This window comes from Populus alba, chromosome 4 (assembly GCF_005239225.2).
Source record: "Populus alba chromosome 4, ASM523922v2, whole genome shotgun sequence".
NCBI classification, from domain to species: Eukaryota; Viridiplantae; Streptophyta; class Magnoliopsida; order Malpighiales; family Salicaceae; genus Populus; species Populus alba.
This window is the reverse complement of record NC_133287.1, coordinates 654,203-671,020: the sequence shown is the minus strand read 5'-3', so window position 1 is coordinate 671,020 and position 16,818 is coordinate 654,203. Positions and strand designations below refer to the sequence as shown.

Sequence of the window (16,818 nt, the reverse complement as noted above, 5' to 3'; positions counted from 1 at the left end):
AAATGTAAGACAAAGTTCATAGACAGAAGAAAACAAAACCATGAAAATGTATGATATCCATAACCAAAATTTGTTATGCTCTGTTAAACCATAAACGAAAATTATATTATAGATTCATCTAACACCAAATCATAAATTTAAGCATGGTATATTAGCTTCTTCAATCTAGATGTTTTTTTTTATTATTATGTATTTGTTGGTTTTTTTTCTTTCTTTTTATGTTTACTTTCTGTTTTTGTGATTTTTTTTTTTTATGTTTTTCTTTAATATATCTTGTTTATTGTTACCTTCTAGTTAGTCCTTTTATATATTGATTTCTTACACAAAAAAAAAAAAAAAAAAAGGATAGATCAACAAATAAATATGAACTAGTTAGAAACCTTGAATCTATATATGAAGCTAAATTATCATTTAAATGAATTTTGAATAGAGTTTGCCCTCAAAAGGGCATTCTTAAAGTTTAAATAGTAATTTTTAAATATTTGATAAATAAAAACCTTAATCTTGACATATAAAAAAAGTATTTTGATTGTTATATAAAAAATATCTAGCTTGTAGAACTTGCGAATTGATTCACTAATCATGATATGTTTTTATTTAACATATCAAAAAATACATCATTCACTTATATTAAAATATACCCTTTTAAAATTTCAATACATGTTTAAAATATATGTTTAATATTATGATTTTTTGTTGTTACAGTTTGAAAAACAAGTTTAGAAAAAGTTATAAGTTATAATTTTTTATCAAATCTAAAGTTTCATCATAATTTAAGATGAAAAACAATCTAAACGTGTAAATTAAATAATTTTTAAAAATTATAATAAATATAAAAGCATCTTTAATTGCATTACGTCATAATGGCAAACGAATCCTTAGTTTAGGTGGTAAAAGAGTATACTCTTCTTACCATCATTTTGGGTTCGGATAGGAGGGCTGTAAGAAAAATATTGTTTTATGAATACTAATTTAGGTATGAATGACGTATTTAAAACCTAATTAAAGAAGGATTTAGTTTCGGTGCATGATAGTTAACACATGAAAACTCGTTTAATATTAATAAGAAAACATTAGTTGACTCTGCCTCTTGTTGTTTTCTTTCCAAGCTATCATTACTGTCGCCTTTCGTTTTCGGAGTTAGGATTTGGGGGTGCGTGCATTTCTGTGGAGAGTTGCACGCACTGCTACGACTGTGTGCATTATCCGAGCCCACAAGCAAACCCTATTTCAACTCACATGTTCAAGCAATGATGCGAGCTAGCTTCAGTAAGTGAAGAGTACTTTGTTGAGTGCAAGAATTGTGCTGTCTCTCGAAATGGTAAGAGGAGGAAATTGTTGTTTTCGTGAGCGAATTAACCAGAAATTAATACTGGGCACCACCCGAAACCGAAAAGCATGCAAAGGAGAAGCATTGCTTTCATTTTATTTTCCCTTTTTGATTGTTAAAAACAGAAAGAGTGGTAGAATCACATGTATAATCAGTGAAATATGGCCTTTTTCATGTTTTTTTCTGTTGGGTTCACAAGAAGCAGAAGCAGGGTTTGGCAGAAACTTTGCTGCTAACAGATGTTTCGTTTTTGGGGCATCCTAACCAAAGGAGATTCATATTGTAGTTTAGAAGTTTCGAAATTAAATTTCTTTATTGATTTCTTGAGATTGTATTTCTATATACAACAAGGTTTATCTACATGCATGGGTATAATAAACATTAATCCGATATAAATCAGGTATGTCTGTGTATGAATATGGAAAGTGAGTCCCTTTTCAATAGCATATTTATAACTTGTGCATGCTTGATCATGGAGTAGATATTGTTTTTAAGGTGTGTTTTATTTGAAAATATATTAAAATAATATATTTTTAAAATAAATAATTTTTTATATCAGCATATATGTCAAAATAATTCAAAAATATATATATCAAATAATTTGAAACAAAAAAATCTCAAAAAAAAGCTTTTAATGTGAGGATGGATCACATTGTTAAATACCAATAAAACCCCACTTGATACTGCCCTCAACCCAATTTAGTTACTCACCCAATTGAAGGCCCAAACGAAGAAGAAGACCCTTTTTTTTGGGCCGTGGCTATTGGGCCAAGGAATTAGTCCTTCAAATCCAATTAACATGGACTGTGAATCCATGCAGTACGGCATCGACAGCAACTTTTGACAAGGCTAGGATTATGCCAAGAGCAGGCTTACATCATGGAGTCATCCTCTGCATCTGGTCGTATTTGCTTCAGAATTAAGCTCTCAGCTCTATCATCTTTTGTTTCTTGTATGGACAAGTTGATTGTCAAGTTGTTTGATGTAATATCTATATTCAAGCACATCATGCTCGATCTACCTCACAAAAAATATCCAGCTTTGAAAAGAGATAAAAAGAAAAATGGTTTCAAACCTCAAAAAAATCATGCACGTAAATTCTTATAGGTTCAAATTTGTCGATAGTGATTTTCAAAGCCAGAGATCGTGAAAAATCATCTCAAAAACCCCATCAGCAACACAATCAAGCAAGTCCACACCGAAACCTCTAGGCTCATTTCATTAATTTGTCAAAATCATAGCTGAAAGTATTTTCTTAATATTTACTTCTCTCTTCTTTTTTTTCCCTCTAAAGGAAAATTGAGAGTTTTGCAAAGGATGATTAAAGAGAACAGTTTCATGGAGAGAGAGAGGGGGAGGGGAGAGGGGAGTTTCATCATCATCCATCGAAATAATAAAAACTAAAATAGTACATTTAAGGTGTTGGCCTAGCAATGAAAAGGTTTGTTCCTTTTCTTTGCATAGAGTTCAAATTTTATTGTGCATGTTTGTTACCCCTGTAGTGTCTTACATGCTTTACTGAGTTTGTAAGGATATTCAGTGAGCCGTAGGAATTAGTCGTGGTACATGCAAGCTGGCCCGGACACCACGTAAACAAAAAAAAAAAAAAACTAAAATGGTGTGAAAATCAGAAATAATGGATATTGCGCAAGTCCTCGGATCACATGAAAGCATGTGCGAAAACCGTTGGTAAAGTTAAGGAGAGTAAAAGGTCCTTCCATGTACGGTGGATAGGTTGAAGAGGTACGGTTGTGACCCACCAAGCTCCACGTTCAATTATCCAAGAACAAGTGAAAATCTTATATAATATATATTCACATGATTGAATCAACATGACAACGCCATGATGTCAGTGAGAACCAATCAAGAAGGATACTTTGCATGGAAAGTCAGCAATCGTATCCTAGTTTGTCCAATTAAGTTAGTCCCTCTTCACCACTCTCCACGAAACTTACCAAATCCCCCCATTATTTCTTTTCTTTATTGGTCCAAATTTGACCCTGGAAGATAGCTTTCGCAATCCAACTTTGATACTTTCATTCATCACCCCCCACATGTTGTGGTTGCCTAGAAGTCTCCTCAAAGTCCACTCTTGCAGCCTAGCTAAGCCTTCTTTCTGTCTTACAACACAAACATTTTACGTGTCAAACAGTTGTTCTTGGTCTAGCCGTAGTTCTTGACTGCTTAGATCAGCATATGGCTCCTCTTCAAACCTTATTCGTTGGTTTCTTGACTTGTAATTTATTGTTTTTGTTTTCTTGCGCACATTGTTTTCAAGTTTGATGAATAAACAAGTCATTGGGGTATGAAAACAAGAAAGAAATTAAGGGAGCAATTAATGGATAAGACATTGATCATTAATGGAAGATGGGAAATTTATATGCTGATCATTTTTTTGTATATTGATGATCATCTTCTTCACTGAAAAATCTGAAACAGATTATTGAACATGAAATGACAAAAAGAATGAAGCTTTGTGTTTTTACTTGATTTCTACCCCTCCCCCACAACAAAGACCAAGAAAAAAAAAAAAAAAGAGAAAAATATGAACATCTGAACCTCATTCTCATCCCTTAAAAGGAAAGGGATTAAAAAAAGAAAAGAAAGAAATTAATTAACTGTTCATAAGAAACAAAAAAATTAATAAGAGACATGTCTAATTAATTTCTGTTGCTTGTGTTGGTGGCATTGCTATTGCTGCTGTTGTTGTTGTTGTTGGTTGTGGTGGTGGAGTTGCTGTTAGCACCGCCAATGATGGAGCTGATGGCAGCTGCAAGTGCTGCAGTGAAATTAGGATCAGCGGTGATGGCGGCAGTGGCAGCACTCAATGTGTCATGAGACAGGGAAGGTTGTTGTCCTGAGTGAAATATTTGGGGTTGAGCTTGGTGGCCTAATTGCGATGACCCTATGTCTTGAGACAATTGGAGACCGGAGAATTTTGATTGGTTGTATAGGGCTTGACCAAAAACTTGAGGCAATTGTGGAGCTGTGACTAAGGCAAAATTCTGGGGCTGGCCTGGGAAAGGGACTTGGAATTGTGTCGGAGGTCTTTGGAATTGTAGAGGGTTTGTATTTTGAGTGAGGTCTAATGTTACGGTCGGGAACGGGGCTGAAGCTGAAATCGTTGCCATACTTGATGAGCAACCTGGGAGTATTGCTCTTGCTAGCAAATTTGGGTTCATCATGCCATCTGCACTTGACATTGATCCTGAAAGTAGCATAGTTGCAGCTGCTGTTGTTGTTGACGCCATTGTCATTGCAGCTGGAGGTAGAGGGTGGTTGTGATTGCCTTCATAAGTTGTGATCAAGATTGTCTTATCCTCCGCGCAACGTTGAACCTGCAATTGATCATCAAATTAAATCACATTAGTTTTAGCCATGATTTTTCTTGAAATATAGACACAAAATCATTTCAAGTGATAATCAAGAAATGGACTCAAACATACTTGTTTGCGAACTGGACAACCAACTGCCATGGTGCACCGATAATAAGCTCTCGGACATGGATTTCCTTTCGCCATCTTCTGACCGTATTTTCGCCATTGGCAGCCATCGGAAATCTGGAATTGATCAAACTTTAATTAGTTCCACACTAATAATTCAAAATTCAATGAAAATTAATCTTGAACAAGTCTAGCTATTACATACCATGGGAGCCTCCGATCGTGCACGAACCGAGACACGGGCTTTTCTCATGGTTGCCTCGGCAGATTGTTCAATAGCCTTGTTGGCAGGAGTAGCAGGATTCAACTTTTGAACCTTGTTAGGATTCCAGCCTTGTGATTCTGATTCAGGACTCTCGTCTCCGCCAAATCTCTTTCCACCTCGGAAACTAGAATTCTCTTGATCATGTGGAACCATCTCAAGTTTACCATTGTTTTTCGTCGAAGCTACCTCGAAATGATTTTGAGGTGTTACAGAACGAGTCCTCTCTTCGGACGATGAATTGGATATCTCATCAGTCTCAGCTGAAGGTCCTAGATCCATGAATTGTCTAGGCACCATCTCATGTTTCTTTTCCTCGGAAGATTTTGCATCCACAGTCTGAACACATCAAAAATAAATAATTTAAGCTATTCGGACCAGCAAGCATAGTGTGTAATACAATCATCATGTCAAGAACACATGCTTGGAATTGTAATAATTACAGAAAATTAATCACCTCCTGTTTTTTATCGCTTTCAACTCCAGGGTTCCGTTGTTGTTGTTGTATCAATGCTACAAAATGCATCTGTAAGGCACTGTAATTGTTGGTTACTTGACTAAGCATGTCTTTCAACCTTTGATTTTCTGCGTTCATTTTTTGAAGTTCCACTTGCAATTGTGCTAGCTGCAGCATATACAAAAAAATCCTTAAGTGGGAAGTCTTCAAAAAATAAAAAAATAAATCAAAATCGATCCTCTTTTTAATCTTGTTAATTAATTATTACCTCAACATTCTTTGATCTCCTATCATCACCGTCAGATGAAACTCCATCATCCACAGTTGATTGATCACTTCTAGCGTTAGCAGTTAGAAGGTGCAATCCAGTCTATATTTAGAAACCAAAAAAAGATAATAATCAATATCTCTATTTGTAGAAAAACTATAATTAAGCCATAATTCAAAAGGTAAATATATATTTCTCTTACATTTACATCAAGAGCAGCACTGGACCTTGGAGCAGCTTCAGCAAGAGAATTCTCCTTCTTAACAGTAACACTAGTGGATTTAGAATCATGGCCAATATCAACCCTATTGATCTTCTCCTTAAAGAAGTCTACTTCATGAGCAGCAGCAGATGATACCTCTTCCTTGCCGGCAGAAAGACTAACCGGAAACTGAAACATACCATTATTAATATTCCTAGAATCTGCCATGTTATGATCAGAACTGAAGTCCCTTTTGACCTTCAAAAAAGAGCCAACCGGGCTGTTGTTGCTGTTGTTGCTAGAGAAGACAGAAACGGGATCAGAAGCAAGAGCAAGACCCCATCCTTTGTCCATAAATGAAAGCAAGAAAGAGTGAAAAAATAGGTAACAAGAAGAAACGCAAGAAAAGAAGAGAGATTTCTTGAGAGAAAGAGAGAGGTGTCTGTCTGTGTGTGTGTTTTGTGGGCAAAGTCTTTGAAGTCTTTTACCGGTGCAATGAGCTCGGCTATAAAAAGGGTTGGAAGGGTGGACCAAAGAGAGAGAGATTTATTTTAAAAAATAAAAATAAAAATTAGTTTATTTATTTTTTTATTTTTTGGATTGAAATTTCAAATTTGATTTATTTAGAAATTGATGGGATTTTTTATTGGTTGCGTCAGGTGGTGCGTCAGGACTTCTCCAGCTGGCAGTAATGGCATATTCTTATGGTAGCCTTGCCGCAGGATGTTTGGACTTTTAGTGACTTGGCAAGAAATGGTTTGTTAATGGATACCCATATAGATTAAGTGGATAATCCATCTTTGCCATTGACCTCTAATTAATAATATCTTGATGCTAATATTTGAAAAAAATAAAAAATAAAAATTATAGTGTTAAAAATAGATTTTAGCGAGAGATTTTATGGTATTTATACGATAAATTTTATAGTTTGAATACTATAATTTTTTTTTTAATTTTAATGGCAAAATTTAACTAAAAAATAAGAAAAGATTAGATATCACGGGTATAAAATTATTCGGGATCACATGTTAAAATCTGATTGGTATCCATATATGACACATACGTTGTGTATTTATGATTTTTTTTGTTATTTTTTTAAAAAATTGCATGCATTTGTCAAATATTGGTGAGATCATGAGAATAACGTTTGGCACACATCCCTTTGCAATTTGATGTTTTTGAAATTGTATTTTTATTTTAATTATAATTTTAAAAATATTTGATTAATTAATATATATTAGAGTTTTTATCTAAATTTCGTTGAAAATTTTCTTAAAATATTTGTTATGAAAAAACTATAACTTTTTTTATTTGTTTTTAAATGTCTCTAACAAGTCTCTCAAGTGGGTTTTAGAGAAACCATCATGATTTATACGTTTTTTTCGTCTCCATCTCCCTCTCATTCCATTCTACAATAAAAGAGATGGAGCACAGATTGACTTTTCAACCTCCCTGAATTTTTAGTAAACTTATGTGTCGGCAAATTTCAACTGTTGATGTTTTCTACCCATTTATTGATAAATATTATGTTAAGATTATCCCAAAAAAATTCAAATACGAATAATTAATGATGACTAAAAAAATTAAAAATTAAAATATGGATCCGGGTATGGAATTGGGCATGGGTTGAATGGAAGCAAAATTTATAAAATGTTGACAAGATTTGTATAGTGAGGTTTCGTCTACATTTCATCAAGAAAGACTTTTGACTCTTTCTCATAAATCAAAAAAAAAAAAAAAAGAAAAAGAAAAAATATTTCTGAATCCCACCGCCCCTTATTGTGCGGCGTATTCCACGTGATGAAATTCAATGAGCCAATTAAAATATTGTATATTTTATTTATTAAGTAAGAGCAGGAGAAGCCTAGTCAACGAGATTGACGGCCAGGCTTGGTTACGACTGGAGACCGGGTTGGACAGTTGCCTAGTCTAATGGTGGGTCCCATTCTTACATGAAGTCACCCACGTTTTAGATCTGCTCCCCGGTAACTATGTTCTTTGTTTACCAGTGGGACCGAGTCACTTGCTATGGCTTTTTAGTTCTCTCTTTCAAGCTTCTCTTTTTACGCCTCTCAAGTCTCCACCATGTTTATCCTATTATAGTTTTTTTTTTTTTTTTAAAAAATAAAAATAGGTAGATGTTATAATGAAAATTTAAGATTTTCTAAGGGAAAAAAAAATATTTGACTAAAAATATAAAATAAATTTCTTTAGTTTTAAAGTAAATTTATGTATTTTTAAAATAAAAAATATAAGAAAGGATTTTTTTTTTGTTTTCATTTTTTTGGAAATAGTAATCAAATGTTATTTAAAAAATTATGTTTAAATGAGAGTAACTTGATCGAGTTACTATTACGTAGCTATCTCCACGTTTTGACATCCCAACTTTTTCAATCTTTTACATTCATGTTTTTTTTAAAAATATATTTTTAAATTAAAATATGTATTAAAATAATATTTTATTTTTAACATCAATATATCAAAATTATTAAAAAAATATTAATTAAAATATTTTCAAACAAAAAAATGAAAAAACAAATTATAATACAAAAACAAATACTTGCATCCTATATCACAATTCACTAATGGTAAATCTATTAAGATCTCGCTAGCTATTGTTTGTTGTAGCCTCAAGTTTTGACCATAGAAGAATTTGTTTACAAATTTCTGCATCTATTGAAAGCTTTGCTAGCAGCTTTTTCTTTTTTTTGGGACATACGTGTTTGCTTTCATTGCATTGTTAGATGTATACATCTCGTGGCCATATTTCTTGACTTAAGACTCAACCCAAGCTTTCTCTTCTTTTTATTGCACACGGGTTTTCAACATCTAATGACGTTCAATTGCTTTACTCCTCTTTCTCCTTCACTTATGGTACCTTTTGAAAATCTTGCTCGTGAGGTTCAAGACAAGACAAAAACGATGATGGCCAACGGCTGGCTTACGTGGTACGTATACATCCTAAACCCTAAGTATCTACCATTCTTCGCCTTGACTAACTAGAGTTTTCAAGAGAGAAGAAACTTCAATGTCACTTTTAAAACATTACTAATTAACATGGGAAAGCGGTGGCCACCAATTGAGCCCTTGGTTATCATCGATCTCTAAAAAACGTATAAATATTGCTCTCCAAAGCTTCCCTTTTTACCAAACTCGTGAATTGGACTTGGAATGGAAATCCATTGAATAGTGGAGATTACAGTTTATCCTGATTGCATGCATGTAACGAGGACATTGATTTAGGTAGAAAATTGTGGTTGCGCCCAAAGAAAAAGAGGAAAGGGGCCACCAAAAAGAAGAGAGATTCTATTCAAAGACATCGAGAAAAGTTGGGGCTTGGTTCGTATAATTAAGTTCGATCAAGCTTTATTCTCAGACAAAGAATAGAAGGCATCTGTCTTGTGTGTGTGTGTGTGTGTGTGTGTGTGTGTGAACCAAGATTGAAATACAGTGCCTAACTACGTACGTACAAACGAGCATGAGGCTTGCTTGGAGTAAAATAGTCAAAGGATGATTCAAAATAATGAAAAGACAACCTTTAGAGAACTCGAAATGACATGGAAGCCTCGTCTTCTTCTTCTTCTTCTTCTTCTTTTTTAATTTGTTTTCCTTTAATTTTGAGTCTTTTTAACATTTGTTCTGATTCTGCCTAGAGTAAAATTAATAAATTAATCATTAATATTTTTCTTATTATTATTTTGGGCTTTCAGTGTTTCGTTTATCGAGCACTTTATTGAATATTGCCTTGCGATTATTTTTCGAATTTGTTCTAATTAAAATTCTAAATATAAAAAAATTGAAGTGTCTTTTTTATATACAGATTGACTTACAATCCAACGTATAATTGTCAATGTATATGAATTTTCGATTGATGACTTTTTAAATAGACCAAAATATCTTAATTTGAAGGATAATATTCTAGAAATCATATATATTGACCATTAAAGGCTATTGGAGAAGGCAGGATTGGAGGAATCCCAGTCTACATATTAGAGAAATACATGTACAAGTACGTACATAGCAATCATAAAAAAAAAAAAAAAACATTTTCAATTTATTTAATTATTTTCATAATTTAGTGAAATATAAAAACAATTCTTTTTTTTTTTTACAGACTGGGTTTTTCTTTATTCTTTTGTTTTCAAATATGATGTTTTTTTGTTGGATAACAAATAATTAACAGAGCCTGATTTAAAATATTGATAACTAATTATTGTGCATTACATGCCCTATATATCTAATATTCGATATAAATCATCGATCTTTCATGCTAATGAATTCCTAAATATTCTATTAGAAATATATACATGTACAAGTATTAATATTATTGTGATTAGCGGCTCCAATTAAGCTGCAAAGGCATCTTTGAATAGCTTAATCAACTAATTTTGTCTTGGTTTAATTTGAACTTTATTTTGATGCACTGTTTTACTTTTACTTGTTCATCTCTAGCCAGTATTTTAATTTGATGTCTTATATATATGTCAATACATGCATGAGACAGGCATATACTTTGTTGGAGTCAACCAATATTGTAGGCAATTACTTCCCTCATTCTTACGTTTACACTCCTCTTTCGAATATCAACGATGTCAACAAGCACATCTCGTCCAAAAGCTATAATATCAAGGATGGTTTAAAAATATAGTTTATATAATTTTTTTTAATACATTCCTTTAAATTAAAAAAATTTAAACTTGAAACTTTTATATATTTATATTATTTTATATTTAATTTTTATTAAATAAAATAATAATAATAAAATTTAAATTCATAATTATTTAATCAACAAGACTACATTGAAATGATCACCAACGATGTTCTTCTCTTCAACTATCCACAGCCAAGACTTTCACGGTCTTCCATTGCAGCTATTAAATAATCTCATCAGTCTTTTCTTGCGGTACCATTTGTGTTCTTCCATGAATGTGGGCTTTCAAATTAATGGCTAAATTTGAGCCCCCCACGTTTTACCATTTCATTTACTTTATATTTGCCAAAAGCTAAAAGAAAATAAAAGAAAATTTGCTGCATCCAACTTATTTAATTATTACAACAAGATAATTAGTAGATTTAAATTCCTATTAATTAATTAGTTGGTACATCAATCACTTCAAAATTATTGTAATTGATTTTCAAACAAGTCTTGATCACAATAAATACAGCAATGACTATTGCTAGCAATATTAACATTGTTGTGACCTAGTGGTTGAAGGGACTTGTTCCCTTCCTCTACACCAGAATTAAAGCTCCACTTATGTACCCCTGTCAACCCTGTAGTGCCTTACATGCTCACTAGGCTTGCAGGATATTCAATGAGCTTAGGGATTAGTTGTGGTGCGCGCAATCTGACCCGGATATTCCAGGTTACCAAAAAAATATATATATATTAGCATTGTTGGAATAATTATTATTAAACATGTTCTGGCTTTACAGCTTTAATGGCGATTCGGTCCACTCATCTTCTAGCTCAAGTTAGGTTTTTAAAAAATATTATTTGGAGTTAATTTAGTTGACATGATTAAAATCCAATAATTTTTTAAAATAAGAATTGTTTTGAGTTTTCTTTTTTTAATTATTTGGGTGAACCTCCCTAACTTATAATCCAAACTTCATCTCTGGTCAGGCGGGCTTAATAGATAGCCATGGCTGGGATGACTTAATTACCGCAATGTTTGAAAAATGCCCCAATAATTACTGGATAAATTAAATTATATATATATATATATAGCTAGCTAGCTAGGAAGCTACGTAGGTCATGAGAATAAACAAAAGATAGATAATTAGATGAAGCAACGAAGCAAGTAAGGAAACGAATTAATTAATATGAATAATGCCAACACCTCCTTCTAATTAAAACAATTACAGAGAATTTCAATCTCTCAAGGAAACAAAATCAACAGAGAAGAAAATGACAATAGTTGACTGGGATTTACGTTGACCATGTTGATCCTGCCTCACGTGGTTTCCTTACATGACGTAGAAATTTGGTGATGGTTAGGTTTTGACAGCTTGGATTATTGAAAATAAAACACAGACCAGTTAAGAGCCATAAGAGAAACGGCATTCACTCGTTCAGACAACAGGTCTGGGTATCGCCACTAGCTACGTACGTAGCAAAGCAATCCCTATGTAAGATACTTTTCTCACCATTCCTTGCTCCTCATTTGACTTGCCATTATTATTCTATGGATCCATTCTAGACATGATTGATTCGATATTTGAATTTATTTAGGTTAAAAAGTAAAAAATATTAATTGTTTTAATTAAAAAAAAAATAAATTAATTCTTATAAACTCACTCCGTCAAAACTCATTTATTATTTTTTAATTTTTTTAAAAAAATAATATCGTTTAATTATTTTTTTTAAACAACTTTGTTTTAGATTAACCTCTCACCCAATTACTCCGAATAGTTTTAAAATTATACCATGTCTATTGTGTTTTTATTTATTTATTTATTGTTTTTATTTCTCAAAAAATACATCTCAAACATTGGGAATTTGAAGACTTGCTTCTTCTTTTTTTGATTGAATCCTAATACTTATGGGTTTAATATTAATATATGAATATTTAGAAATACAAATATCCTGTAAGAGAAATGCTCGATTAGAATGAAATAATCATTCAATTTAAAATTTTAATTTGTTAATTCAGATCTAAAAAAATAATTATATATATTATTTTTAACTAGTGAGTTGTTGCTATTCGTGTTGGCCTAATGAATTGTCTGTGTACGTAGGAATACACCTCCAACTATATAAAAAGAAAAAGAAAATGTGAATTAATTTGTCAATGTAACTTATATTAATTTATTATAAGGAACAAAATTAATTTTAATAATATAATCCTTATCTATCAAAATGCCAATTAATCAAACTTCATATGCTTTGGTTTTTTTTGAGATATATATACAAAAGATGTTTGAGAAAATGATTAATATCAATTGTTTTTTAGAGTGTAATTTACTTTAAAATACATTAATTTTTTATTTTTAAAAAAATTATTTCTAACATCAGCATATCAAAACGATTCGAAAATATAAAAACATAAATTTAAAAAAAATTCAAATTTTCAAGAAATTCCATTTGAAACAAAATTCCAAACAACACCATAATCACATGTCTTTGAATGCGTGTGTGGGTATGAATAAAAAGTTTTTGACTAATGGCAACACATGGAGACATCACCGAGAAATGTGAAGCTAGAATATTGGTTTTGAAATCTTCAAGTCTAGCTTATTAAGGCAATTATTTTTTTTTTTCTTACAGAGAGGAATGCTAATTTTTCTTCTTACCAAACAAAAAAGCATGGTAGTTTTGCTGAGTAATAACCTCAACACTTCTCTTTATTGGGATCGACGTCGTTTTTTACCTTTTCAAGATCTTCGATTTGTTCTGCTTTTAACTTTCTTTTGTTTGTTTACATGGTTCAAATACGTACATTCCTCTTATTTTCAAACCCCTTTAAGACCGACAAAAAGGATGACACGAGTATTTTGACAATTCACCCTACCAATTTGCTGGTGCTCTCTTTTATATAATTGAAAGACGGAAAGGAGCCCATCACTCATGTCAAATAAACACCAAACTTGTCCTCATTTTGGTCCTGTTCTTGTTGTCTTTCCCACACATTTTTATATACATTAAGGGGAGGAAATGACAAGACCCGAGGTTTTTGATACCTAACTATTTTGATGTTTCATGCATGCTTGCATTGTCTTTAGATTGGATTCGTATTAAGGCATGGTGGCATGGGTTTTTTTAAATGATCAATTACTTGCTAGCTAGCTGGCTAGTGGGCACGATCTAAGCGAGAAAATTTGTCACCACATCGGTGTGATTCTCTCTTGAGGAATAAATTAATGATGCTATATATGAACTAGCTACCAAAACATGATTAAAATTAATCAATTTGAAGGAGTTTTAAGGGTTTGTAATACCATCGAAAGATATCATAATAATATTAATACGTGAAGGAACATCATCGTATAGTATAATTAATGAGAAGAAACGACAAATATTTGTTCGAAACAATTTGACTAGATCATTGGAAGTGGACATTTTTTCTTCATATTTGATGCGGAATTGTGGAAAAGGATGTGTTCCTTATGATTAGTTTTTTGGTTTTTCAAAGAAAAAAAAATTAACGGTTTGTTTTGCCAAATTAGAAGCAGCTGTTCATCACATAGTTTGCTGTGAGGAAAAATAAATAATTCGGATCCTATATATTATTGTGAAATAAATCCAGTTATATATGTAGCCCAAAAATTCTGAATTGGTTGGCTCATCGAACATAGTATTATTATTAGCTACAACAATCAATCTTTTGTAAATGATGGGTGTCATTTACATGGGTGCCCAACAATTTGTTGTAGGAAGCTCCTAGACATGTTGATCCCCCACTCTGTAATACCAAAGTTATTATACCCATCCTAATTTCATTCATAATGTCATTTCAAAACACACACAGTTAAAATGATGTTTCTTTTTTAATTTTTTAAAAGTTGACCAGTTTAAGAGTTTGTTTGACAATGTAATTATAGTTGCTTTTCAAATAACTTTTCGTGCCAAAATATATATTAATATTTTTTTTTATTTTTTAAAAAATTATTTTTGATATCAGCACATCAAAATGATTTGAAAACACTAAAAACATATTAATTTGAAGTTAATAAAATAAAATTCAAATTTTCTCAAAAACGCTTTTGAAACGCAAAACAAACAGTCTTTACGAATTAACTTTTCAGGTCGATTGGGTCAATTTCTACCTGATTTATTTAGTTTGAAACTTACTTCAAGTTAGGTCTCGGGTTGACCAAGTTAACTTTCACCTAATTTTTTTTTAAACCTAGTCCATGTTAGGTCTCGGGTTGACAGATCACCGGGTTAAACCTACCAACCAAATTTAATATTAATATCTATGAGTAATAGCCCATAAGGATGTATATTAAAAAAAAAAACATTTAAAAGTGTGGCTAATCTCTATAGTCACACACACTAAAACACTATTCATAGAAATTTGTTTTTTAAATTTCATCATTAACCAACTCAATCTTTTATTTTATTATTATTATTTTAATTTTATTATTCAATATTAAGTTATTTTAAAAATTATATTTCATAATTTTTTTTTTGTTGGTTATATACCAATCTCATAGATTTAGGGTTTTTTTTTTTTTTTAATCTTTAACATTAGATCTATTGGAAGTGAGATTTTTTATTATTATTATTAGCATAACACTAAAGGGTGTGGTTAAATTATTTAGTCACACCCATACAATAGTATTCATTGGAATTGCATTTTTTTTTTTTTTTTTCAATTTTATACTTCAATATTAGGTTATTTTGAAAATTATACTTTATAAATTTTTTTTTTCTATTGGGTTATTTATCAGTCTCATGGATTTAAATTCTTTTTTTTTTTTTCAACTTTCAACATTATATCTATTGAAAATGAGATTTTCTCTTTTTTTAATGCTTTCTATGAATTTATCATAACTTATTATCCAAGTCACAAGTTTAATAGGTTAAAATGATTTGACCCGAGTTATTTTTTTTCTACCTTTTGTAATTGATTTTATTTTATTTCATCCTATAACATTAAGTTAGTTAGAAATTGGGTTTCATAATTATTTTTTTATTTTCTCTCTATGAAGTTATCCAAATATCATGACTTGGTTTGTGATTGAAGTAAGTTGACCCGAATTGACTCTATTTATTTTTTAGGTCCTTTTTAAATTGATTATTTTTTTTAATTAGGCTTCATAATTTTTTCATGAAGGTATTATCATGTTTTCTAATTGTTGGTATGTCTATAGTCAAAGAAAACTCCTTCCCAATAAGGAGATATTTATTTTATCATATTAAAAACCTAACCGTTCTAATATCAATATATAAAAAATATCTTTTTATTTAATATAAAAAATGTCTTGCATATAAATGCATAATCTCAGATAAAAAAAAAAATATTTTGTCTTTTTTTAGTATCTGGAATTATAAACTTATATATAAGATGTATTTCCGATATTAAATAAAAATATAGTTTTTTATTCTATTTTTATATTGATATTTAAATGAAACAACATCATTTTTGCATTTAAAAACAAAATAGCCTTAGAAATCTTTGTCTCTAAATCGATCCTCAATTTTTAATTTATTCAATTGGGTCTTTAATTAAGATTTTGATTTTAAGAATCAATTCAATACCATCCTTGCCAAGCTCAAATGTTAGCTCTAAAGTTGACCGCCTTTTTCATTTTGATTCTTGGTTCTGAATTTGTGCAATTTAACCCTCAATTGACCAACAAACTTTTAATTTCTTCAATTTTACTTAATAAATGTGAATTTCAATGTTTTAGGAATTTAATTTTTTTGAGAAATTAATGAAAGTAGAGTGAATTTTATTTATGTAATACTTATAGTGATGTGGTTAAAAGTTGATTGTTGATTAGATGAAAAAATAGTGGTTAATTGGAAGGAAAACATACTAAGGTAGGCTAAAGAAATTAAGAGGGGTGGATTGTTAGAATAAATTGATGTTTAAAAAAGGTAAAACTTACAATGAATTAATCATGGGATGATTAAATATTGGTAACATAGGATGATTAAATATTGGTAACTGTGTTTTGAGAATTTTAAGTAGAAAACATATCCTTTTTTTTTTTCCAGTGTTATAGACCAAAGATAAATGAATGTTATTGTAATAATAATTGTTTATGGATTGACTTGCTGTGTAAAATGAAGCTAATACAAAGATATAAAACATTTAACATTGAATTGTTAAAACTGCAGAAGAGATTATAAATGGTGTACCAAGACAAGTTCTCACACGTAGAGCTCAGATGTTATATAGGTG

At 31.0% G+C, this 16,818-nt stretch overlaps 1 protein-coding gene across 1 annotated transcript; it reads right to left on the bottom strand.

Annotated features, from left to right (window-relative positions):
* Positions 1–3,785: 3,785 nt before the first annotated feature.
* LOC118050883 (probable WRKY transcription factor 31) lies at positions 3,786–6,455 on the bottom strand. The gene is made up of 6 exons (XM_035061352.2): positions 5,963–6,455; positions 5,761–5,862; positions 5,493–5,660; positions 4,979–5,374; positions 4,777–4,890; positions 3,786–4,668 (listed from the first exon to the last, which is right to left on the bottom strand). Exons 1-6 carry the CDS (start codon positions 6,314–6,316, stop codon positions 3,991–3,993), a joined length of 1,812 nt encoding a protein of 603 aa, XP_034917243.1. The 5' UTR covers positions 6,317–6,455; the 3' UTR covers positions 3,786–3,990.
* Positions 6,456–16,818: the final 10,363 nt, after the last annotated feature.